The 24,090-nt window shown below is 43.6% G+C and overlaps 1 protein-coding gene across 4 annotated transcripts in view; it reads left to right on the top strand.

The window, feature by feature from the left end:
* Window positions 1-24,090, top strand: part of CBL (Cbl proto-oncogene) — a 103,442-nt gene that overhangs the window by 5,242 nt on the left and 74,110 nt on the right. For 2 of the 4 annotated variants that reach the window (XM_005579916.5, XM_045370924.3), the window contains exon 2: window positions 22,930-23,177. The exons of 1 other annotated variant lie outside the window; for it this stretch is intronic. In XM_005579916.5, coding sequence (XP_005579973.1) covers window positions 22,930-23,177 — 248 coding nt within the window. Of the gene's footprint in view, window positions 1-22,929; window positions 23,212-24,090 lie in introns of all 4 variants that reach the window. One more of the 4 variants, XM_074015437.1, reaches the window with a different exon arrangement.

A 24,090-nucleotide genomic window follows, 5' to 3' on the forward strand; every position in this document is an offset into this window, starting at 1 on the left:
GATTACTGTATTTTAGGCTTTGCTGGGCACACAGTAAGTCTCATGTTCTTTGTTGTTATTGTTACAACTCTTTTTATTTTTATTTTAGTTTTTTTTTTGAGACGGAGTCTTGCTCTGTCTCCCGGCTGGAGTGCAGTGGTGCAATCTCGGCTCACTGCAAACTCCACTTCCCGGGTTTACGCCATTCTCCTGCCTCAGCCTCCCGAGTAGCTGGGACTACAGGTGCCCGCCACCACACCCGGCTAATTTTTTTTGTATTTTTAGTAGAGACAGGGTTTCACCATGTTAGCCAGGATGGTCTTGATCTCCTGACTTCATGATCTGCCCACCTCGGCCTCCCAAAGTGCTGGGATTACAGGCTTGAGCTACCACTCCTGGCCACAACTCTTTGTATTTTTTATTTTTTGAGGTAGAGGCTCACTCTGTTGCCCAGGCTGGAGTGCAATGGCATAATCTAAGCTCACTGCAACCTTTGCCTCCTGGGTTCAAGCAATTCTTTTGCCTTAGCCTCCTGAGTAGCTGGGATTACAGGTGCCCACCAGCACACCCAGCTAATTTTTGTACTTTTAGTAGAGATGGGGTTTTGCCATGTTGGCTAGGCTGGTCTTGAACTCCTGACCTCAAGTGATCCGCCCACTTCAGCCTCCCAAAGTGCTGGAACTACAAACATGAGCCACCGCGCCCGGCTGTTGTTATGACTCTTTAAAAATGTGAAAGCCACAAAAAAAGGATACAGGTGATAATTTGCCCACTCTTGAAGTAGAGCATCTATTTTAGGTTTGAATTTTATTTTCATTTTATTTTTTTATTATTTTTGAGGTGGAATTCCACTCTTACTGCCCAGCCTGGAGTGCAATGGCGCGATCTCACCTCACCGCAGCCCCTGCCTCCCAGGTTCAAGCGATTCTTCTGCCTCAGCCTCCCCAGTAGCTGAGATTACAGGCATGTGCCACCATGCCTGGCTAATTTTGTATTTTTAGTAGAGACAGGGTTTCTCCATGTTGATCAGGCTGGTCTCGAACTCCTGACCTTAGGTGATCCACCTGCCTCAGTCTTCCAAAGTGAGCCGCCATGCCCCGCCCTTATTTTTAATTAGTTTATATAATTGAAACATTAAGGTATTGATGATTTTTAAATGGGATATAGTTTGTTAGAAAAATACATTTAAAAGCATGAGCTTGAAAGAAAATTACATTTTTTTTTTTTTTTAAATTTAAAAAAATATTTAATTGCCCGGGTATGTGGTGGCTCATGCTTGTAATCCTAGCACTTTGGAGGCCGAGGCGGGTGGATCACTTGAGGTCAGTTTGAGACCAGCCTTACTAACATGGAGAAACCCCTTCTCTACTAAAAATACAAAAAATTCGCCAGGTGTGGTGGCGCATCCCTATAATCCCAGCTACATGGGAGGCTGAGGCAGGAGAATTGCTTGAACTCGGGAAACAGGCTGCGGTGAGCCGAGATCGCATCATAGCACTCCAGCCTGGGCAAGAAGAGCAAAACTCCGTCTGAAAGAAAAAATATATATATATTTTATTTTTATTGATTATTATTAACTAGTATTTTTTTAAAAAATAGAGACAGGATCAGGCCTGGCACGGTGGCTCACGCCTGTAATCCCAGCACTTTGGGGGACTGAGGCTGGGGGATCACCTGAGGTCAGGAGTTTGAGACCAGCCTGACTAACATGGTGAAACCCTGTCTCTACCAAAATTAGCTGAGCCTGATGGCTATGGGAGGCAGAGGTTGCAGTGAGCCGAGATCGTGCTACTGCCCTCCAGCCTAGGCGACAGAGCAAAACTCTGCCTCAAAAAAAAACAAAAGAAAAAAAATAGAAACAGAGTCTGACAATGTTGTCTAGGCTGGTCTCAAACTCTCTTGGGCTCAAATAATTCTCCCATGTCAGCCTTCCACAGTGTTGGGATTACAGGCGTGAGCCACTGCGCCCAGCCAAAAAAGTATTTTTAAAAGATGATTATTGGCCGGGTGCGGTGGCTCAAGCCTGTAATCCCCGCACTTTGGGAGGCTGAGACGGGTGGATCACGAGCTCAGGAGATCGAGACCATCCTGGCTAACACGGTGAAACCCTGCCTCTACTAAAAAATACAAAAAAACTAGCCGGGCGAGGTGGCGGGCGCCTGTAGTCCCAGCTACTCAGGAGGCTGAGGCAGGAGAACGGCGTGAACCCGGGAGGCGGAGCTTGCAGTGAGCCGAGATCCGGCCACTGCACTCCAGCCTGGGCAACAGAGGGAGACTCTGTCTTTAAAAAAAAAAAAAAGATGATTATTTCCTTCCTTCTAACTTTTCCTGCCTTACCCTATCCACCTTGCCTCCTGTGCCTCCTAAAAGCACCTTAGGAAACTTCCTGTATTTTGGAAGTGAGATGCACTTAGAATTTGCAAATTAGTATATAGCATTTAATTGGACTACTACTTAACTCCCTCCCTTCCTTACCTTCCTGTATCTGCACACTCAAGCATAGTGGTAGGTATTAAGTTGTTACACTCTAGGAGATTACATTACAAATTGTATATAAGTGATGTGACTATAGGTGAAATACGTCTGAAGTGATAAGGATCTCTTAAGTTTATCTTCTCTGTGTGAAATGTGTCAATATTTTTTCTGTATTTATCTTAACCTCTCAAGATTGTAAAGTCCTTGAGGGTAGCACCTGTAACCTGCTTATCCCCTGCAATAACCAGTTATGGAGCCTTCCATAATAGTAGATACTTTGTAAGTTTTTTCGTTTTGTTTTTATTTTTTTAGAAAGGTATTTATTTATTTATTTTTTAGTACACTTGAAAGAGGGCCAAGTGGGTGACTTGAGACCAAGTGCCTATTTTTATTTTTATTTATTTTTTACTAAAGAGACAGAGTCTTGCTCTAATGCCCAGGCTGGAGCACAGTGTCACAGTCATAGTTCACTGCATCCTTAAGCGTCTGGGCTCAAGCCATCCTCCTGCCTTGGCCTTCCAAAGTGCTGGGACTATAGTCACAAGCCACTGCACCCAGCTAGTAGTTGGCTTTGTGGGCCCCCAAGGAATAACTGCATGGAAAAGGTATGGAGGGGGGCATCCATCTTTTCTTTTTTTTTTCTTTTTCTTTCTTTTTTTTTTTTTTTTGAGAGGGAGTCTAGCTCTGTTGCCCAGGCTGGAGTGCAATGGCATGGTCTTGGCTCACTGCAACCTCTGCCTCCTGGGTTCAAGCAATTCTCTTGCCTCAGCCTCCTGAGTAGCTGGGACTACAGGTGTGTGCTACCACACCTGACTAATTTTTGTATTTTTAGTAGAGATAGGGTTTCGCTGTTCTGGCCAGGCTGGTCTCAAACTCCTGACCTTGTGATGTGCCCGCCTTGGCCTCTGAAAGTGCTGGGATTACAGGCATGAGCCACCACGCCCGGCAGGGGGCATCTATCTTAATTACATTAAAACTTATTTATTTCTTGCAGTAGCCCTTTGTTGGTATCATCCCTGTTTTATATATAAAGACATTTAGGCTCAGAGTGGTTAAGTAGCTTAGTTAATAATGGAGCCTGTCTTGGAATGGTGGATTACCCACCGTCCTAAAAGTTCTTCCATACGTTACCTTCTCAGGTATACAACAAAGTCTCAATCACAAAAGCCATTTATTTAGAAAGTGACCTGTTGAGGTCACCTGCTGTATAGACCTCTGACTTATACAGCATTCCCCTCCATTCGAGGGAAGTAGACATTCTCTGTTTTTTTTTAATTATTATTATTTTTATTTTTATTTTTATTTTTTTTGAGACGGAGTCTCACTCTGTGGCCCAGGCTGGAGTGCAGTGGCCGGATCTCAGCCCACTGCAAGCTCTGCCTCCCGGGTTTACGCCATTCTCCTGCCTCAGCCTCCCGAGTAGCTGGGACTACAGGCGCCCGCCACCTCGCCTGGCTAGTTTTTTGTATTTTTTAGTAGAGATGGGGTTTCACCATGTTAGCCAGGATGGTCTCGATCTCCTGACCTCGTGATCCACCCGTCTCGGCCTTCCAAAGTGCTGGGATTACAGGCTTGAGCCACCGCGCCCGGCAATTATTATTATTTTTAAAATTAATTAATTATTTATTTTGAGACGGAGTCTCGCTCTGTCACCCAGGCTGGAGTGCAGTGGCGCGATCTCGGCTCACTGCAAGCTCCACCTCCCAAGTTCACGCCATTCTCCTGCTTCAGCCTCCTAAGTAACTGGGACTACAGGTGCCTGCCACCACACCCGGCTAATTTTTTTTGTATTTTTAGTAGAGATGGGGTTTCACTGTGTTAGCCAGGATGGTCTCGATCTTCTGACCTCGTGATCCGCCTGCCTCAGCCACCCAAAGTGCTGAGATTACAGGCATGAGCCACCGTGCTGAGCCCCGGCTGACTAATTTTTATATTTTTAGTAGAGATGGGGTTTCATCGTATTGGTCAGGCTTGCCTCGAACTCCTGACCTCAGGTGATCCGCCTGCCTCAGCCTTCCAAAGTGCTGGAATTACAGGCGTGAGCCACCCTGCCCGGCCTTTTTTTTTTTTTTTTTAAAGACAGAGTCTCTCTCTGTCACCCAGGCTGGCGTACAGTCTCGGTTCAATGCAGTGAGTGGCATGATCTCACCTCCGCCTCCCGGGTTCAAGCAATTCTCTTGCCTCAGCCTCCCAAGTAGTTGGGATTACAGGCATGTGCCACCACACCAGTTAATTTTTGTACTTTTGATAGAGATGGGGTTTCACCATGTTGACCAGGATGGTCTCAAACTCTTGGCCTCGAGTGACTCACCCACTGTGACCTCCCAGGTGTGAGGGATTACAGGTGTGAGCCACCGTGCCTGGCCAGTAGACATTCTCTTGAATGACAGTAAGATAGTGTTTAGTACTATTCAATGAAGTATCTGTTGTCTACTTAAAAGGTTGGTGTTTCTTCAAATTGTGAGTGCTAGTTACTTTGTGTGGTGATCATAGAGGCTTTTGTATACTTTTCCACTTATACTTAATTTATGTTGTGTACTACATTTTTTATTTTTTCTGATCAGATAGTTCAGATTGTAGTTTACTTTTTAGCTTCTGTTTATTAACATCTCTCTCTCCCCCGTTAGAGCTCCTTAGGACCAAGGCTTTGTCTTAACATAGTCCCTCATTTTCTGTCGAATGAATTGAGGGGATCCGGTAGGAAATTTATTTATTTTTTTTTTATTTTTTTTATTTTTTTTTAGCGAGTGCTCTGTAACTCGCTAAAAAAGTAACATTTACTGAATGAGGGTTTACCTCATAAAGGTAGTATATAATTATTGTAAAACATGATTTGTGTTTTATGCCTATGAAAAGCTCACCCAAAGAATGTAAGATTCTTCATAATTCCTTAATGTAAAACATGAGACGGTTGGGTATTTCATGTAATCAGCAATAGGATTTTGAAAGGCATGTAGAATAAAAGTAGGGTTAGGCCAGGGAAAAAGATTGTACGCTCTCTTCATTTTGTGAGTTTGGTTGAAGTTTTTGCTGATTCTTGCTATAGGAAAAAAGTTATTTTTAATATGTTTTTAGCCAGCAGTATACATATAATGAATCTGATAAATCATGGTCAAATTGGTCCTGGAGTCTTCCTCTTCATCAGAGTTCAATGTTATATTCAAACATACAATAATATTTATACTGTGATAATTTCCCTAATGATTAACCTAGAGTGTTGAAAAATGGACTAAATATTTGTTTGAAAACAGCCTACATTTTTGTTTTATTTTTTCGAGATGCCGTCTTGCTATGTTGCACAGGCTGTGTTGCCCAGGCTGACCAACATGGTGAGCTCCATCTCTACTAAAAATACAGGAATTAGCTGGGCGTGGTGGTGCATGCCTATAATCCCAGCTGCTTGGGAGGCCAAGGCAGGAGAATCGTTTAAACCTGGGAGGTGGAGGTTGCCGTGAGCCGAGATCACGCCATTGCACTCCAGCCTGGGCAACAAGAGCGAAACTGTCGCAAAAATAAAAAAGCCGGGGGTTGTGGCCAGCGCCTGTAATCCCAGCTACTCGGGAGGCTGAGGCAGAAGAATCGCTTGAATTTGGGAGATGGTGGCTATGGTGAGCAGAGATTGTGTCGCTGCACTCCAGCCTGAGTGACAGAGCTAGACTCTGTCTCAAAAAAGAAAAAAAAAAATGTTAGAAAAGGGGCATTTAACAAGTCACTGAAATATTTTCATGATTAGCAAATTTTGTGCTGGAAGAAAATAGGTAGGAGTAGGCAACCACCTGAAAGCCAGCATCAGCTTTGTCCCCACAGTGCTGCTTCCTGCAGCAGCTTCCGCAAGGAGGGAAAGGGGGTGCTAATGATAGCACTGGTGGTGCGCATCCACTGGGGATCCAAGCACTGGGGAGATGTGATGCCACTATCATAGGTGCACCTGTGGTTCTCTCACAAGAAATAAGCAGCCACTCTGGGTCCCTCTCTGCTGTGTTTGGAATGGCTAGTGAGTCGTGTGTGACAGCATCCCCTGCCTGGGCACCTTCTCACAACCACCACTGTTTGCTGCCTTCCCTGTGGCTTGAATCTGGCATGGAGGAAGGACTGAAATGAGGCCAATTCATTGGTGCTTCATTGAGTGAGGATGGGATCCTAATTTCTGCTTCCTCCTCTCTTGGACTTATTGTACTGTATTTATTTATTTTTATTTTATTTTATTTTATTTATTTATTTTTTGAGATGGAGTCTTGCTCTGTTGCCAGGCTGGAGTGCAGTGGTGCAATCTCGGCTCACTGCAACCTCTGCCTCCCGGGTTCAAGCGATTCTCCTGCCTCAGCCTCCCGAGTAAGCTGGGACTACAGGCGCTCGCCATCACGCCCGGCTAATTTTTGTATTTTTAGTAGAGACGGTGTTTCACCATACTGGCCAGGATGATCTCGATCTCTTGACCTCGTCATCTGCCTGGCTCGGCCTCCCAAAGTGCTGGGATTACAGGCGTGAGCCACCGTGTGCAGCCCATATTTTTGTTTTTTTAGGTGGATCTTAAACTGATGTTCAGACTCTGTCAAGCGATTTCTTACAAACCAGTACTCAGATTTTATCATGAATTCAGATAAATTCAGGGGATCTTGTTAAAATACTGACTTTGAATAGGTCTGGAGTGGGGCCTGAGAGATTTTGCATTCCTAATCAGCTCTCAGGAGATGTCACTGCAGCAGGCCCAGGTGCCAGACTTGATATAGGAAGGCCGTATGCCACAGTTCCTTTTATTTTGGAGAAGCTTAGCAGATTTTTTTTTTTTTTAAGAAATGGCAGTTTAAGATTTTAATTACGATGATCTTCAATTATGAAAGTAGTACTTTAAAATATAACTTTTTGGCTGGATGTAGTGGCTCACACCTGTAATCCCAGCACTTTGAGAGGCTGAGGCAGGAAGATTACTTGAAGCCAAGAGTTCGAGACCAGTCTAGTCAATATAGTTAGAACCAAATCTCTACAAAAATAAAAAATAAAAAAATTATTTGGGCGTAGTGGTGAGTTGCTTTAGTCCCAGATACTCAGGAGGCTGAGGTGGGAAGATCACCCAGGAGTGTGAGGCTGTAGTGAGCTGTGGTCCTGCTACTGTGCATCAGCTTGGGCAACAGAGTGAGACCCTGTCTCTAAATAAAGGAAAGGAAAAAGGAAAAGCAGCTGATTCTTAGTTACCTCAAGTGAAAATTATGTTGACACTTTTGCACAGTGACACTTAACATAAATGTAGTAGTTGCTGGGGAGTTAAAGATGACCCGGCACTCACACTTAACAATTTGTGTGATACAGCTGAAGGTACATAGAGGGCTCTGGGAACCCTCTATGCAATAGAGTCTATGGGGCTCATGAGGCAAACCATTAATCTCTGAGGAGGCAAAAAAGGGAATGGGGAGGAACTTTAGACCAGTCAGGCTCTTATGTAATACCCTCAAGCACAATTGTGTCTTAATTAGTATATGGCGTCTAAAAGTGATACTAAAACATTTACAGTTGTCCTTTCCTACCCCTAGTTTGCTTCCTGCAGTTTCAGTTACCTGTGGTTTGAAAATATTAAAGGGAAAATTCCAGAAATAAACAATCCGGAAGTTTTAAATTGTGTGCTGTTCTGAGTAACGAGATGAAATCTTGCAATCTTGTGCTGCTTGTGTCCTGGGCATGAATCATCCCTTTATGCAGTGTGGATACATACTGTGGATATAGTAGTGTAGCCACACCGTCTACACTACCAACCTGTTAGTCGCCTAGTAACCATCTTGATTCTCAGATCAACTGTTGTGGTCTTGCAGTGCTTGTATTTGAGTCACCCTTATTTTACTTAATGACCCCCAAAGCATAAGAGTAATGATGCTGGCATTTTAGATATCCAAAGAAAAACCAGAAAGTGCCTCCTTTAAGTGAACAGGTGAAAGTTGTTAAGAAAAAAATCATATTCTGAGGTTACTAAGATGTACAGTAAGAATGAATCTTCTACTCATGAAATTGTGAAGAAGGGGCTGGGCTCAGTGGCTCATGCCTGTAATCCCAGCACTTTGGGAGGCCAAGGTGGGTGTATCACTTGTGTCCAGGAGTTCGAGACCAGCCTGGGCACATGGTGAAACCCTTTTTTAAAACAAAATTTTGAAGAAGCAAAAAGAAACTTTTACTAGGGCTGGACGTGGTGTCTCACACCTGTAATTTCAGCACTGCGGGAGGCTGAGGCGGGTGCATCACTTGAGGTCAGGAGTTGGAGACCAGCCTGGCCAACATGGTGAAACCGTCTCTACTAAAAAATACAAAAATTAGCCGGATATGGAGGCGGGCTCCTGTAATCCCATCTACTCGGGAGGAGGCTAAGGCAGGAGAATTGCTTGAACCCAGGAGGCAGAGGTGGCACTGAGCCGAGATAGTGTTGCTGCACTCCAGCCTGGGCACAGAGTGAGACTCTGTCTCAACAACAACAAAAAAATTCATGCTAGGCTTGCTGTCATACTTCATGGCCCTGGTATATGATAAGTGCTTAGTTAAGATGGAAAAAGTGTTAAATTTGTGGATGGAAGACATGCACAGAAACGTGCTCTGATTGGCGCACTTGGGTTTGGTATTCTTGATTTGAGGCAACCACCAAGGGTCTTGGAATGCATCTAACATAAACGAGGACCACTGTGATCTCTAGTTCATGCCAAGTATTTGGTTTGAAGTTGCATCAATAACTCTGGACAAATAAACGTTTTTGCATTTTTTTTTTTGAGACAGAGTCTCGCTCTTTCGCCCACGCTGGAGTGCAGTGGTGTCATCTTGGCTCACTGCAACCTCTGCCTCCTGGGTTCAAGTGATTCTCCTGCCTCAGCCTTTCAAGTAGCTGGGATTATAGGTGGGCACCACCTCACCTGGCTAATTTTTTTTTTTTTTTTTTTGAGACGGAATCTCGCTGTGTCGCCCAGGCTTGAGTGCAGTGGCCGGATCTCAGCTCACTGCAAGCTCTGCCTCCCGGGTTTTTACGCCATTCTCCTGCCTCAGCCTCCCGAGTAGCCGGGACTACAGGCGCCCGCCACCTCGCCCGGCTAGTTTTTTGTATTTTTTAGTAGAGACGGGGTTTCACCGTGTTAGCCAGGATGGTCTCGAACTCCTGACCTCGTGATCCGCCCGTCTCGGCCTCCCAAAGTGCTGGGATTACAGGCTTGAGCCACCGCGCCCGGCCTTTTTTTTTTTTTTTAAAACGGAGTCTTTCTGTCACCCAGGCTGGAGTGCAATGGCATGATCTTGGCTCACTGCAACCTCTGCCTCCTAGGTTCAAGCCATTCCCCTGCCTCAGCCACCTGAGTAGCTGGGATTATAGGCATGCGCCACCACGCCCGGCTAATTTTTGTAATTTTTGTAATTTTAGTAGAGATGGGATTTCACCATGTTGGCCAGGCTGGTCTCGAACTCCTTGTGATCCACCCGCCTCGGCCTCCCAAAGTGTGGGAATTACAGGCGTGAGCCACTGCGCCTGGCCATGCGGAGTTATTTTTGTATTTTTAGTAGAGATGGGGTTTCACCATGTTGGGCAGGCTGGTCTTGAACTCCTGACCTCAAGTGATCCGCCTGCCTCGGCCTCCCAAAGTGTTGGAATTACAGGCATGAGCCACCACACCTGGCCCATTTTTGCCTTTTAAAAGTGGAACTGGCTGGGTGCAGTGGCTCATTCCTGTAATCCCAGCATTTTGAGAGATTACAGTGGTAGGATCACTTGAGGCCAGGATTTTAAGACCAGCCTGGATAACATAACAAGACCCTGTGTCTGAAAAAATATTAGCCAGATGTGGCACATGCCTGTAGTCCCAGCTACTGGGGAGGCTGAGGGAGGAGCATCATTTGAGCCTAGGAGGCCCAGGCTGAGTGAGCTGTGATGGCGCCACTGCATTCCAGTGTGGGTGACAGAGTGAGACGCTGTCTCAAAAAAATAAAAATAAAATATATATATAAAAACTGCATGGTTAAGCTGTCAGAACATACATTGTATTGAATGTGTTTTTTCTGCAGTTGATGTGGTAAGTGAAAGTAATGAGACTGGTAATGAATTATAAGTGGCATGGTGTTTTTAGTAAATGCTGTTGGGTGGTTATTTGAGAAGTGTTATGTAGTAATTACAATTCAAGAACCTGAATGGAGTTTTGAGAAATTAAAAATTGAGAATAGTAATTACAAGTAAGGTGTTTTTCAAATTATTGTCTAATGATGGGGCTATTGTCTAGTGATGACACTTTTTTTTCTCCTATAATTGGTTGACTTTAAAATATGTTTGTTAAAAAAAGTATAGGTGGCTGGACGCAGCGGCTTATGCCTGTAATCCCAGCACTTTGGGAGGCCGGGGTGGGCGATCACTTGAGGCCAGGAATTCAAGACCAGCTTGTCCAACATGTGAAACCCTGTCTACTAAAAATACAAAATTAGCCGGGTGTGGTAGTGCACACCTGTAGTCTCAGCTACTTGGGAGACTGAGGCAGAGAATTGCTTTAACCTGGGAGATGGAGGCTGCAGTGAGCTGACATCACACCACTGCATTCTAGCCTGGGTGAAGAGTGAGATTCCATCTCAAAAAAAAAAAAGGTATAGGTTTCTGGCCAGGCACCGTGGCACATGCCTGTAATGCCAACACTTTGCGAGGTTGAGGTGGGCGGATTGCTTAAGCCTAGGAGTTCAAGACCAGTCTAGGCAACATAGTGAGACCCCACCTCTATTTTTATTTAAAAATTAAACCAAAACCAAAAAAGGATAGGTTTCTGATATGTCTTTGAAAAACAGTCATGAGTTTTCGTTTAAAAAAGCGTCACTATATGTTTATACTTGTTAAACCTCTTCAGGTTTCTGAGATGGAGTTTTTAAAATTTGAAGCTTTAAGAGACTTTGGAAATAAATTGATCTAACTCTTTCATTTACAGAGACAGAAATTGAGACCCAGAAGGGCAAATAATTTGCTTGAGGTTGGGTAGCCAGTGTCACCAGACTTGAGCCCAGGTCTCTGGACTTGTGCTCTGGTGTCCTCCTCTCCTCTTGACAGGAGGTTAATATTCATCTTTGTAAAGTATAATGACATTTTACACATAGAGCTCCACATATTGAATACTTGTTTTTGTAGCATAAAACTATTCATTTTTAACATGGGAAAACATTGAAATGAAAATGAAAAATGCTTCTATCAATAAGTTGGAGTCTTTAGAGATAAAAAATATTTAAGTTATTTTAGACTTGTATGCTTATGGTTTTCTGCCTAATTAAAAATACAAATTCCTTAGTGTTAGAAAATATTCTGTATTCACAACAGTATTAGGCCTAGGCATTGTTGTTCTCTATAACTTTTTGCTTTTTAAAAGTTTAGCAGTTTTCAAGCATAGTTTTATTCCTCTTTATTGTGATCATAACACTTTCCAAATTTTTTCTGTTGACCATTGAGTCTTGGCAGAAGCAAAGGGAGGAGCTAGGCCAGTGAGAAAGCTATTATGAATGGAGTGCATGGCAGCTGTACAAGGATACTGTTGGTTTTTCCAGAGCTAAGCACGTTTCTTTTTAACATTGTTCTGAGTGATGCTGTAAATGTACAGGCAGAAGTAAACAAAAGGCAGCCATTTTTGCCACTGCAGGATTTGGAATGCAAAATAAAGTTGGCCAAATGGAGGACAGACTAAGCAGGAAAATATTTTTATCTTTCAGAAATTTTTTGGTGAATTTTTTTTAAGCTTGGGGTTCATGTTCTTTGAAGGTTAACTGTGACTGCCAGTTTACAATTCACTAAATAATACAGGCAGATGGTTTGGGTTTTTGATGTTTGTTAACTATCGAGTTGAATTATTCACACAGGGCCTTTGGGAACCATTTTTTTTTTTAAGAGGTTATACATAATAAGGACTTTTTTTCCTTTCCAAAGAATGTTAATTTCAAGAGTATCAACAGCATGGCCAGGTATGGTGGCTCTTGCCTGTATATAATTCCAGCGTTTTGGGATGCCAGGAGGCAGGATCACTTGAGGCTAGGAGTTCGAGACCAGCCTTGGTAACATAGTGAGGTTCTATCACTGCAAAAAATAGTTTAAAAAAATTATGCAGGCCGGGCGAGGTGGCTCAAGCCTGTAATCCCAGCACTTTGGGAGGCCGAGACGGGCGGATCACGAGGTCAGGAGATCGAGACCATCCTGGCTAACACAGTGAAACCCCGTCTCTACTAAAAATACAAAAAAAAAACTTAGCCGGGCGAGGTGGCAGGCGCCTGTAGTCCCAGCTACTCGGGAGGCTGAGGCAGGAGAATGGCGTGAACCCGGGAGGCGGAGCTTGCAGTGAGCTGAGATCCGGCCACTGCACTCCAGCCTGGGTGACAGAGCGAGACTCCGTCTCAAAAAAAAAAAAAAAAAAAAAAATGCAGGTGTGGTTGCGTGTACCTGTAGTCCTATCTTTTTGGGAGGTCTAGTTGGGAATGTCTCGAGTCCAGGAGACAAGTATTCAAGCTGCATTTGAGGTATGATCATGCCGTTGTACTCCAGCCTGGGTGACAGAGCAAACCACCCCACACCCTTCCTTTTTTTAAGAAAAAAAAGGTCTTGCCATCTTTCTCAGCTGGTCTCAAACTCCTAGGTTCAAGCCACCCTCCCATCTTAGCCTTCCAAAGTGCTGGGATTACAGGCATGAGCCACCACGCCTAGCCCTTTTAAATTTTTGTTTTTTATTTTATTCTACTTTATTTTATGTCTTGCTCTGTCACCCAGGCCAGAGTGCAGTGGCCTGATCTCTGCTCACTGCAAACTCTATCTCCCAGGTTGAAGCGATTCTCCTGTCTCAGCCTCCCCAGTTGTTGGGGTTACAGGTGCCTGCCACCACACCCAGCTAATTTTTGTATTTTTAGTAGAGACGGGCTTTCACCATGTTGGCCAGGCTGTTCTCGAACTCCTGACCTCAAGTGATCGGCGTGCCTTGGCCTCCCAAGGTGCTGGGATTACAGGCGTGAGCCACCGCACCTGGCCTAAAATTTTTATTGTTTATTTATATTTTATTTATTTATTTATTTATTTATTTATTTTGAAACAGAGTCTCTCTCTGTCGCCAGGCTGGAGTGCAGTGGTGTGATCTTGGCTCACTGCAACTTCTGCCTCCCGGGTTCAAGTGATTCTCCTGCCTCAGCCTCCCGAGTAGCTGGGATTATAGGCATGTGCCACCACACTCAGCTAGTTTTTGTATTTTTAGTAGAGATGGGATTTCACCCTGTTGGTCAGGCTGGTCTCGATCTCCTGACCTCGAGATCTGCCCGCTGCAGCCTCCCAAAGTGCTGGGATTACAGGTGTGAGCCACCACGCCTGGCAATTTTTATTTTTTGAGACTCTGTCTCTTAAAAGATGAAGAAAAAATAAAAAAAGAGTAGGCTTACTTTTATATTCTTTGAGGTCTGTGTTGGTGTTCCATGGTTGAAGACTTAAGAGTTAGTGCAGTGCTGATTTCCCTGTTCATGATGATTCATTTTCAGAAGATCTTGAGAAAAACAGACATTTAATATGCAAATGAACTTTAAGAGGTTACATGCTAAAGAAGGACAGATAACACTTGTGGAAGGCACATGGTACTAGTTTAAAAATACTAATTCATGAAGTATTTTGGAAACATTTTGTAGTATGTCGTGAGGGCTGATCCATTGTCATGAGCATTTATTGATTGCGTATGATAAAGGTTTCAGTTTAGTTTTTTGTTGTTGTTGAAGGGATGTGCGGTTGACCCTAGAACAGCCAGGAGGTTAGGGGCACAGATCACCCCACATCCCATCCCCCTCATTACCTCCAGCCCCTGCCCCCCCATCGAAAGTCACGCATAACTTTTGACTCCGCCACCAAAAGTTAGCCAGTAATAGCCTGCTCTTATTGATAACATAAAACAGCTTATTAACACGTATTTTGTACATGTATGTGTTGCATCCTGTGTTCTTCCAATGAAGTAAGCCAGATTAAAGAAAACATTATTTTTTGTATTTTTTGTTTGTTTGTTTGTTTGAGATGGAGTCTCACTCTGTCACCAGGCTGGAGTGCAGTGGCGTGACCTTGGCCCACTGCAACCTCTGCCTCCTGGGTTTAAGCGATTCTCCTGCCTCAGCATCCCGAGTAGCTGGGACTACAGAAGAAAACATTGAAAAAATCATAAGGAAGATAAATATTTTTTTTTTTTTTTTTTTTTTTTTGAGACCGAGTCTGGCTCTGTGGCCCAGGCTGGAGTGCAGTGGCGCGATCTCAGCTCACTGCAAGCTCCAGCTCCCGGGTTCACGCCATTCTCCTGCCTCAGCCTCCTGAGTAGCTGGGACTACAGGCGCCTGCCACCACGCCCGGCTAATTTTTTGTATTTTTAGTAGAGATGGGGTTTCACCTTGTTAGCCAGGATGGTCTCGATCTCCTGACCTCATGATCCGCCCGTCTCGGCCTCCCAAAGTGCTGGGATTACAGGCTTGAGCCACCGCGCCCGGCCGGAAGATAAAATATTTACGATTCATTAAGTGGAAGTGGATCTTCGTAAAGGTCTTCATCCTCTTTGTCTTCATGTTGAGTAGGAGAAGGAGGGATTGGCTGCTGTCTCAGGTGGCAGAGACGGAATAGATGGAAGAGGTGGAGGGGGAAGCAAGAGGGCAGGCACACTTGGTCAAACTTTTATTGAAAAAAAGACTTTGTATAAGCAGACCCACGCTTTCAAACCCGTGTTGTTGAAGGGTCAACTGTATACCTGTTTTTCAGAGACATTAGGCAAGTACTTCGTTTTGTCCTAAACTCTTTGATATAAGTGTGTGTGTGTTTTGTGTGTGTGTGTGTGTGTGTTTATGTATGTATGTATTTGAGACAGAGTCTCGCTCTGTTGCTCAGGCTGGAGTGCAGTGGCGTGATCTTGGATCACTGCAACCTCCACCTCCTGGATTCATGCAATTCTCCAGTCTCAGCCTCCCTAGTAGCTGGGACTACAAGTGCATGCCACCACACCTGGCTAATTTTTGTATTTTTAGGAGAGACAGGGTTTCACCATGTTGGTCAGGCTGGTCTCCAACTCCTGACGTCAGGTAATCCATCCGCCTTGGCCTCCCAAAGTGTTGGGATTACAAGTGTGAGCTGCAGTGCCTGGCCTTATGTTTTGTTTTTGTTTTGAGACAGGGTCTCATTCTATCCTACAGGCTGGAGTGCAGTGATGCAATCTTGGTTCACTGCAGCCTCAACCTCCTAGGCTCAACTGATCTTCTCACCTCAGCATCCCAGGTAGTTGGGACTATGGGTACGTGCACCACATCCAGCTAATTTTTTGTATTTTTTGTAGAGATGGGGTTTTGCCATGTTGTCCAGGCTAGTCTTGAACTCCTAGGCTCAAGCGAACTGCCCGCCTCAGCCTCAGCCTCAGCCTCCCAAAATTCTGGGATTACAGATGTAAGACACTGTATCCAGCCAATATAAATACTTTCTTTTCTTTCTTTTTTATTTTTGAGACAGAGTTTTGTTCTTGTTGCCCATCCTAGAGTACAGTGGTACTACCTTGTACCATGGTAGATCACTGCAACCTCTGCCTCCCAGGTTCAACCGATTCTTCTGCCTCAGCCTCCCGAGTAGCTAGGATTATAGGCGTGTCCCACCACGCCCGGCTAATTTTTTGTATTTTTAATAGAGATGGGGTTTTTCACATGTCGGCCAGGCTGGTCTCAAACTCCTGACCTCAGGTAATCCCAAAGTGCTGGGATTACAGGTGTGAGCCACCGTGTCTGGCCTAAATATTTTCTTTTTTCTTTTCTTTTTTTTTTTTTTGAGATGGAGTCTCGCTCTGTCGCCCAGGCTGGAGTGCACTGGCGCGATCTCAGCTCACTGCAAGCTTCGCCTCCCGGGATCACGCCATTCTCCTGCCTCAGCCTCCCGAGTAACTGGGACTACAGGCGCCCCCCACCTCGCCCGGCTAGTTTTTTGTGTTTTTTAGTGGGCACGGGGTTTCACCATGTTAGCCAGGATGGTCTTGATCTCCTGACCCCGTGATCCGCCGACCTTGGCCTCCCAAAGTGCTGGGAATACAGGCGTGAGCCACTGTGCCCGGCATGGCCTAAATATTTTCACTGGGAGCTGTACTTGGTACTTGGTACTTGGTTTGAACCTTTAAAGGGGTGGATTCTATAGCTTTTGCAGATTGTTGGCCACCCAGTTCTTGTGTTGCCTGCTGCCTTTTCTCTATTTCTTGGTTACCAGAGACCATGCAGGACTGGGAAAGTAGTTGTGTCATGGGCCCGAATGATAGGACTAATGGTACCAGATTCTGGGAATCTTTTTTTTTTTTTTTTTTTTGAGACGGAGTCTCACTGTGTCGCCCAGGCTGGAGTGCAGTGGCCGGATCTCAGCTCACTGCAAGCTCTGCCTCCCGGGTTTTTACGCCATTCTCCTGCCTCAGCCTCCCGAGTAGCCGGGACTACAGGCGCCCGCCACCTCGCCCGGCTAGTTTTTTGTATTTTTTAGTAGAGACGGGGTTTCACCGTGTTAGCCAGGATGGTCTCGAACTCCTGACCTCGTGATCCGCCCATCTCGGCCTCCCAAAGTGCTGGGATTACAGGCTTGAGCCACCGCGCCCAGCCTCTGGGAATCTTTAAAGGGTGATATGAGGTCCACCATTCTGTCTTTAGTAGGTAATTCTTGCCTCCCCTGCATATAAGCCAGTCAGATGGTATGGAAATGAGGAGGGGAACTAACATTTATTGAATGCGATTTTTTTGGAAACTATGCAATCCTTTTATGCAAATTTTATTATGAGGCATTATCTTTGATTTTGTGGATAAAAACTGAGGCTCAGAGGTTAAGAAATTTACTCAACTTAAATGACTGAAACAGGACTGTTTTTTTTTGTTTGTTTGGTTTTTTTTTTTGAAATGGAGTCTGTGGTCACCCAGGCTGGAGTGCAGTGGCATGTCTCAACTCACTGCAACCTTCTCCTTCTGGGTTCAAGTGATTCTCCTGCCTCAGCCTCCTGAGTTAGCTGGGACTACAGGTGTGTGCCACCCTGCCTGGCTGATTTTCACATTTTTAGTAGAGACAGGGTTTCACCATGTTGACCAGGCTGGTCTTGAACTCCTGACCTCAAGTGATCTGCCTGCCTCAGCCTCCCAAAGTGCTGGGATTACAGGCATACGCCACCACGCCCTGCCTGAAGCAAGACATTTTGATATGGCTGTTTGATTAAATCTGGTCAAAATACTAAAACATTATTTAGTCCTTTAAAAATTTAATTGAAAAGTTAAAAACTTATAGTTTAGCCTTTAGCACAATGTCTCTTTGGTGACTTCCTTACCTGTTCCACAAATCTCTCTCATTACCTTCTCCACCTTGTTCACTATGCTTTAACCTCACTGACCTTTCTACAAACAAATCTCAACCTCTTCCCGCTTTAAGACCATCGAAGTACAATGGTTTGATGGTACAATGGTTTGATTTGGGATTTTTCGACTTAATGATGGTGCAAAAGTGATGGCTATTCAGTGGAAACTGCACTTTAAATATCCATATAAGTATTCTGTTTTTCACTTTTAGTGCAGTATTCAATAAATTACACGAGTTATTCAGCACTTTATAATAAAGTAGGCTTTGTGTTAGATGATTTTGCCCAACTCTAGGCTACTGTGTTATGAGCATGTTTAAGGTAGGCTAGGCTAAGCTATGATGTTTGGTAGGCTAAGTATATTAAATATACTATTGACTTATATCTTCAACTTAGGATAGGTTTACTGGAATGTAACTCCATTGTAAATTGAGGAACATCTGTGGTTGTTCCCTCTTTTTGAGCTACTGTTCTGCTATAGCTTGCTTTTTTCTCTTAATTTCAGCTCTTAGCCTAAATGTCGCTGTTGCATCAGTAGAAAAGCTTTATCTACTAGTCACCCAGCACTCTCTTATCATATTAGCCTATTTTAATTCTGTAGCGAACCTTATAATTTTCTTTTTTTTTTTTTAATTAGACGGAGTTTTGCTCTTGTTGCCCAGGCTGGAGTGCAACGGTGCTATCTTGGCTCACTGCAACCTCCGCTTCCCGGGTTCAAGCGATTCTCCTGCCTCAGCTTCCCAAGTAGCTGGGATTACAGGTGTGGGCCAACACACCCGGCTAATTTTGTATTTTTATTAGAGACGGGGTTTCGCCATGTTGGTCAGGCTGGTCTCGAACTCCTGACCTCAGGTGATCCACCTGCCTCGGCCTCGCAAAGTGCTGGGATTACAGGTGTAAGCCACCACGCCCAGCAAACCTTATAATTTTCTTGTTGACTTCATTTTTATTGTTTTATTGCTTGATTCCTCTCACATTCAGATACCTTGTCTTTCTACTTCTGTGTCCTTGTGCCTGACACTATTTTTTGAATCAATACGTTGAGAAAAATAAAACTGGTACAACCTTTAACTTACAGCCTCCATATGTACAAATTGGTCTCTGTCTGAACCTATGCTCACTCTTTCTTTTTCCTATTCTAGGAGGTGTCTTCTTGTTGTAAAATATATTTTTTTAATTTTTTTTTTGAGACAGAGTCTCATTCTGTCTCCCAGGCTGGAATATGGTGGTGTGATCTTGACTGACTGCAACCTCCACCTCAAGCGGTCCTTCAGCCTCCTGAGTAACTGGGACTACAGGTGCCCATCACCACGCCTACTTAATTTTTTTGTATGTGTTTGTGGAGATGGGGTTTCACAATGTTGCCCAGGCTGAATTTTAATTGTTTAGAAATAGACACAAAGCATTTTGGGAGGCCAAGGCGGGCGGATCACCTGAGTTCAGGAGTTTGACACCAGCCTGGCCAACATGGCGAAACCCTGTCTCTACTAAAAATACAAAAATTAGTCAGGCATGGTGGCGCACGCATGTAATCCCAGCCACTTGGGAGGCTGAGCCAGGAGAATCACTTGAACCTGGGAAGTGGAGGTTGTGGTGAGCTGAGATCACGCCATTGCACTCCAGCCTGGGCGACAAGAGCAAAACTCCATCTCAAAAAAAAAAAAAAAAAAAGAAATAGGGACAAGGTCTTGCCGTGTGGCCCAGGCTGGAGTGCAGTGGCTGTTCACAGGCATGATCATAGCACACTGCAGCCTCAGACTCTTGGACTCACTCAAGCAATCCTTCTGCTTCAGCCTCTGGAGTAGCCGAGACTTACACCCATACCACCACCACTCCTAGCTAATTCCTTCTCTCTCTCTCTCTTTTTTTTTTTTTTTTTTGGAGATGTGGTTTCACTCTTGTCCCCCAGGCTGTAGTGCAGTGGCGTGGTCTTGGCTCACTGCAACCTTTGCCTCTGGGTTCAAGTGATTCTCCTGCCTCAGCCTCCCGAGTAGCTGGGATTACAGGTGCCTGCCAGCATGCCTGGCTAATTTTTTTGTAATTTTTAATAGAGGCAGGGTTTCACCATGTTGACCAGTTGTCACTTACCTCCTTTTCTCTTCTGGATGTTTCTTAATATGAACTATGTTTAGTTTTCAGTTTTTGCTGGATATTAATCTGTAGTTACAGTGTCAGTCTCCCCCACCTCTTTCCACAGACTAACATAGGAACCTACAATTTTAATATTTTTATTGTAAAATGTATTGTTTATAAATACCTGACTGACTTTTGGAATGTAGCATTTGTAAACTGGGAACTGTCTGTATTTGTTTTATTAATATGAGTTATTAACTCTTTTGTACTTAGAATATAGTTATCTTGTGAGGTGGAGTCTTTTTCCCTGGCCATGTTCTTCCCTTTTGACTTAAACACTTGATAGGAAGAAGAGCTTTCTAAAATGCTGTGAAAATATTCATGAACCAAATGTTTTTTGTTGATTCGGCTTGTCTTTATGTGCTAGGCTTATATATGGGGCTAACTGGATGTGGTGGCATGAGCCTTTAATCCCAGCTATTCGGGCAGCTTAGGCAGGAGGGTTGCTTGAATCCAGGAGTTCGAGGTTGCAGTGAGCTATGATTGAACCACTGTACTCTAGCCTGAGTGACAGACTGAGTCTCTCAAAAAAAAAACACAAAAAAAACCTTAAGAAAACAAGAGTTCAAGAAATGTATTGAGAATAACGTATCTTAGTTTTACAATTTTCATATTATTTCAAGAGTTCCTTTTTTTTTTTTTTCTTTCTTTTGAGATAGAATCTTGCTGTTGCCCAGGCTGGAGTGCAGTGGCATGGTCTTGACTCACTGCAACTTCCACCTCCCAGGTTCAAGTGATTCTCCTGCCTCAGCCTCCCGAGTAGCTGGAATTATAGGCATGTGCCACCATATCCGGCTAATTTTTGAAGAATTCTTGATCATTAGTTATTAAATGGGAATTTATCCTAAGGAAATAATCTGATATATAGAAGACTGAAATGCCCAAGCATGTTCATCACTGTGATGTTGCAGTAGTAAAGACTTGAAAACAAAATAAATGTTAAAACAAAGTTGGGGGGAGATGGTTAAGATATGTTATTGTCTATCCATGGACTAGAATTATTTAAATATCTCAAAAAAGTTTATAATGAGCTTTTGGTGACACAAGAAAATAGGTATTTTTAAATGTGAAATAAAAATGAGAACGTGTGCTTCCATTAATGTTAGCTTAGGTTGTTTTGAACCAAATATACTGCTAACAGCTAGAAAAGCTAGAAGACATAGAATTATTATCAAGACAGTAAGAAATTATGCCAAATTTGGGAAGTTGAGGAGAGCTGTGAGAAATTTATTTTCATGTAATGTGTAAGGGATCTAGTTTTGTTTTTTTCCATATGGAGAGCAAAGTTTTCAATAGTTTTTCTCTTGTATTCTTGATTTTTAATGTTCACTGCTGATACTGAATTTCCTTATGTGCATGTGTGAGTCTGTTTCTGGACTTTCTGTTCCAATAGTTTGTCTTTTCCAGACACAGAAAAGTCCGTGTAAATAGAGAGCACAAACAAGATGTTAGGAAGAAATCCAAATTTATTTGTTTGACAAACACAAAATGGACTAAACTTACCAGTTAGAAAACAATGATTGTTACATTGGATTTTTAAAATCTGTCTTTATGATCTTTAAAATAAACACTTAACATAACTCAGAAAAGTTGAAAGTAAAAGATGGGATGAAGAATTACCAGACAAATTCTGAGAGTCTAACTGTAGGACTCTCAGCTCCAGGCTTTGCTGAGTCCAAGACCTGTCTGTTCCTGTTCCTCAAGCGGTTGTTAAAACTCAAACCCTAGTAATCCCAGCACTTTGGAAGGCCGAGGCAGGCGGATCACCTAAGGTCAGGCATTCAAGACCAGCCTGGCCAACATGGCGAAACCCCATCTCTGCTAAAAATACTAAAATTAGCTGGATGTGATGGCAGGTGTCTGTAATCCCAGCTACTTGGGAGGCTGAAACAGGAGAATCACTTGAACCTTGGAGGCGGCGGCTGCTGCAGTGAGCTGAGATTGTGCCATTGCACTCCAGTCTGGGCAAAAAGAGCAAAACTCCATCTCAAAAACAAAAAACAAACAAAGGTCTGGGCGCAGTGGCTCACGCCTGTAATCCCAGCACTTTGGGAGGCTGAGGCGGGTAGATTACGAGGTCAGGAGTTTGAGACCAGGCTGACCGACATGGAGAAACCCTGTGTCTACCAAAAATACAAAATTAGCCGGGCATGGTGGTACATGCCTGTAATTCCAGCTACTGGGGAGGCTGAGGCAGGAGAATCGCTTGAACCCAGGAGGTGGAGGTTGTGGTGAGCCAAGATCACACCATTGTACTCCAGCCTGGGCAACAAGAGCAAAACTCTGTCTCAAAAGACAGACAAAACTCTCTAATCCCCTAGATTACAGAGATTTACCTCCCAGGGCACTCATGTCCTTTATTTCCGTCCCTGGGAATTTTCTTTAGTCTATTAGAGGGGTCAGGCGGGACATAGTGGCTCATGCCTATAATCCCAGCATTTTGGGAGGCTGAGGCAGTTGGCATCGTTTGAGCTGAGGAGTTTGGGACTAGCCTGGGCAACATGTCTCTACAATAAAAACAATTAGCTGGGTGTGGTTACGCATGGCTGTAGTCCCAGCTACCCAGGAGGCTGAAGTGGGAGGATCACCTGAGCCTGGGGATTTGAGGCTGCACTGAGCCGTGATTGCTCCACTCCACTCCAACCGTGAGACCCTGTCTCAAATAAATAAATAAATAAAAATATTGTGGGGATTAGCAGTATATTTAAAAGTAATTTGCCATATTTCATCTGGCATGTTTTAGGCATTTATGTGGATGTTTTCCCCTAGTTGTTTGGTCTGTGTGTTATCTGTACCATTAGTCTCTCAAAGGGATTTAAAAACACATTCTTCTGGGGGACCACTAAAAATTTTAAGATGATTGCCTGTGGGCAATGGGATTATGGATCTGTTTCTTATATTCTCATGTATTTTTCATATTTTGCAAAACAGCACATATATCATCACTTTCTTAAACTTAAAAAAGGGAGCTGTCCTTAAAATTCTCCAAGTAATAGCCCTTCTTTTTCATTTGTTGCAGGTGGTGCGGTTGTGTCAGAACCCAAAGCTGGCGCTAAAGAATAGCCCACCTTATATCTTAGACCTGCTGCCAGATACCTACCAGCATCTCCGTACTATCTTGTCAAGATATGAGGGGAAGATGGAGACACTTGGAGAAAATGAGTATTTTAGGGTATTCATGGAGAATTTGATGAAGAAAACTAAGCAAACCATAAGCCTCTTCAAGGAGGGAAAAGAAAGAATGTATGAGGAGAATTCTCAGCCTAGGTAATGGAGAAATACTACACAAATAATAATGCAGGTCTGTGACTGCCTGAATGGGTAACACATAGAAGTAGTTGAGTTGGTTTTAATTTTATGTTAGTAGGAATGGAAAGTTGACATTTGATTTAAAGATATAGTTTATATAAAAGGTTGCCATGTATGACATTGTAGTATCCCTAACTCTGATTTGCTTACCTCTGAAAAATCATTTACTGATAGTAATGAAAATGAGTTGGAGGCAGTAGGTCCTTTGGAGAACCTGAAGATCATGAAAGTTTGTGAGTAGATGGGAGTTTGGAAGAAAGAAGACTGGGGTTAAGTGGAGTTTGGGAGTAAATAAGAGGCAGATCTTGCCCAAAGCTGTAGCATATTAGGTAAATTTATGTGTGGGATAATAGGGGAAAAAGCCACTAGTTTAACTTCTTAAAACATGAAGCTATGTGAAATGACATTTTCTTTACAGGTAAAAGTAACTTTTCAAATAAAATAGGTAGAGGTGAATGCAATTAATTCAATAAATATTTGAAGGATCACTATGTATTTTTTTGTATTAATTTTATTATCATTATTATTATTTTTTTGAGACAGAGTCTGGCTCTGTTGCCCAGGCTGGAGTGCAGTGGCACGATTTCGCCCTCTAGGTTCAAGTGATTCTCCTGTCTCAGCCTCCTGACTAGCTGGGATTATAGATGTGTACCACCATGCCTGGCTAATTTTTATATTTTTAGTAGAGATGGGGTTTCACCATGTTGGCCAGTCTGGTCTCCAACTCCTGACCTCAGGTGATCTGCCCGCCTTGGCCTCACAAAGTGCTGGGATTACAGGTGTGAGCCATCGCACCTGGCCCTCTTTGGTATTTATTAAATACCAGAAACTATAGGCTATCCTGCATGTTGTTAGCTTGGCTGTCATAAAT

Source organism: Macaca fascicularis, chromosome 14, assembly GCF_037993035.2.
Source record: "Macaca fascicularis isolate 582-1 chromosome 14, T2T-MFA8v1.1".
NCBI lineage: Eukaryota > Metazoa > Chordata > Mammalia > Primates > Cercopithecidae > Macaca > Macaca fascicularis.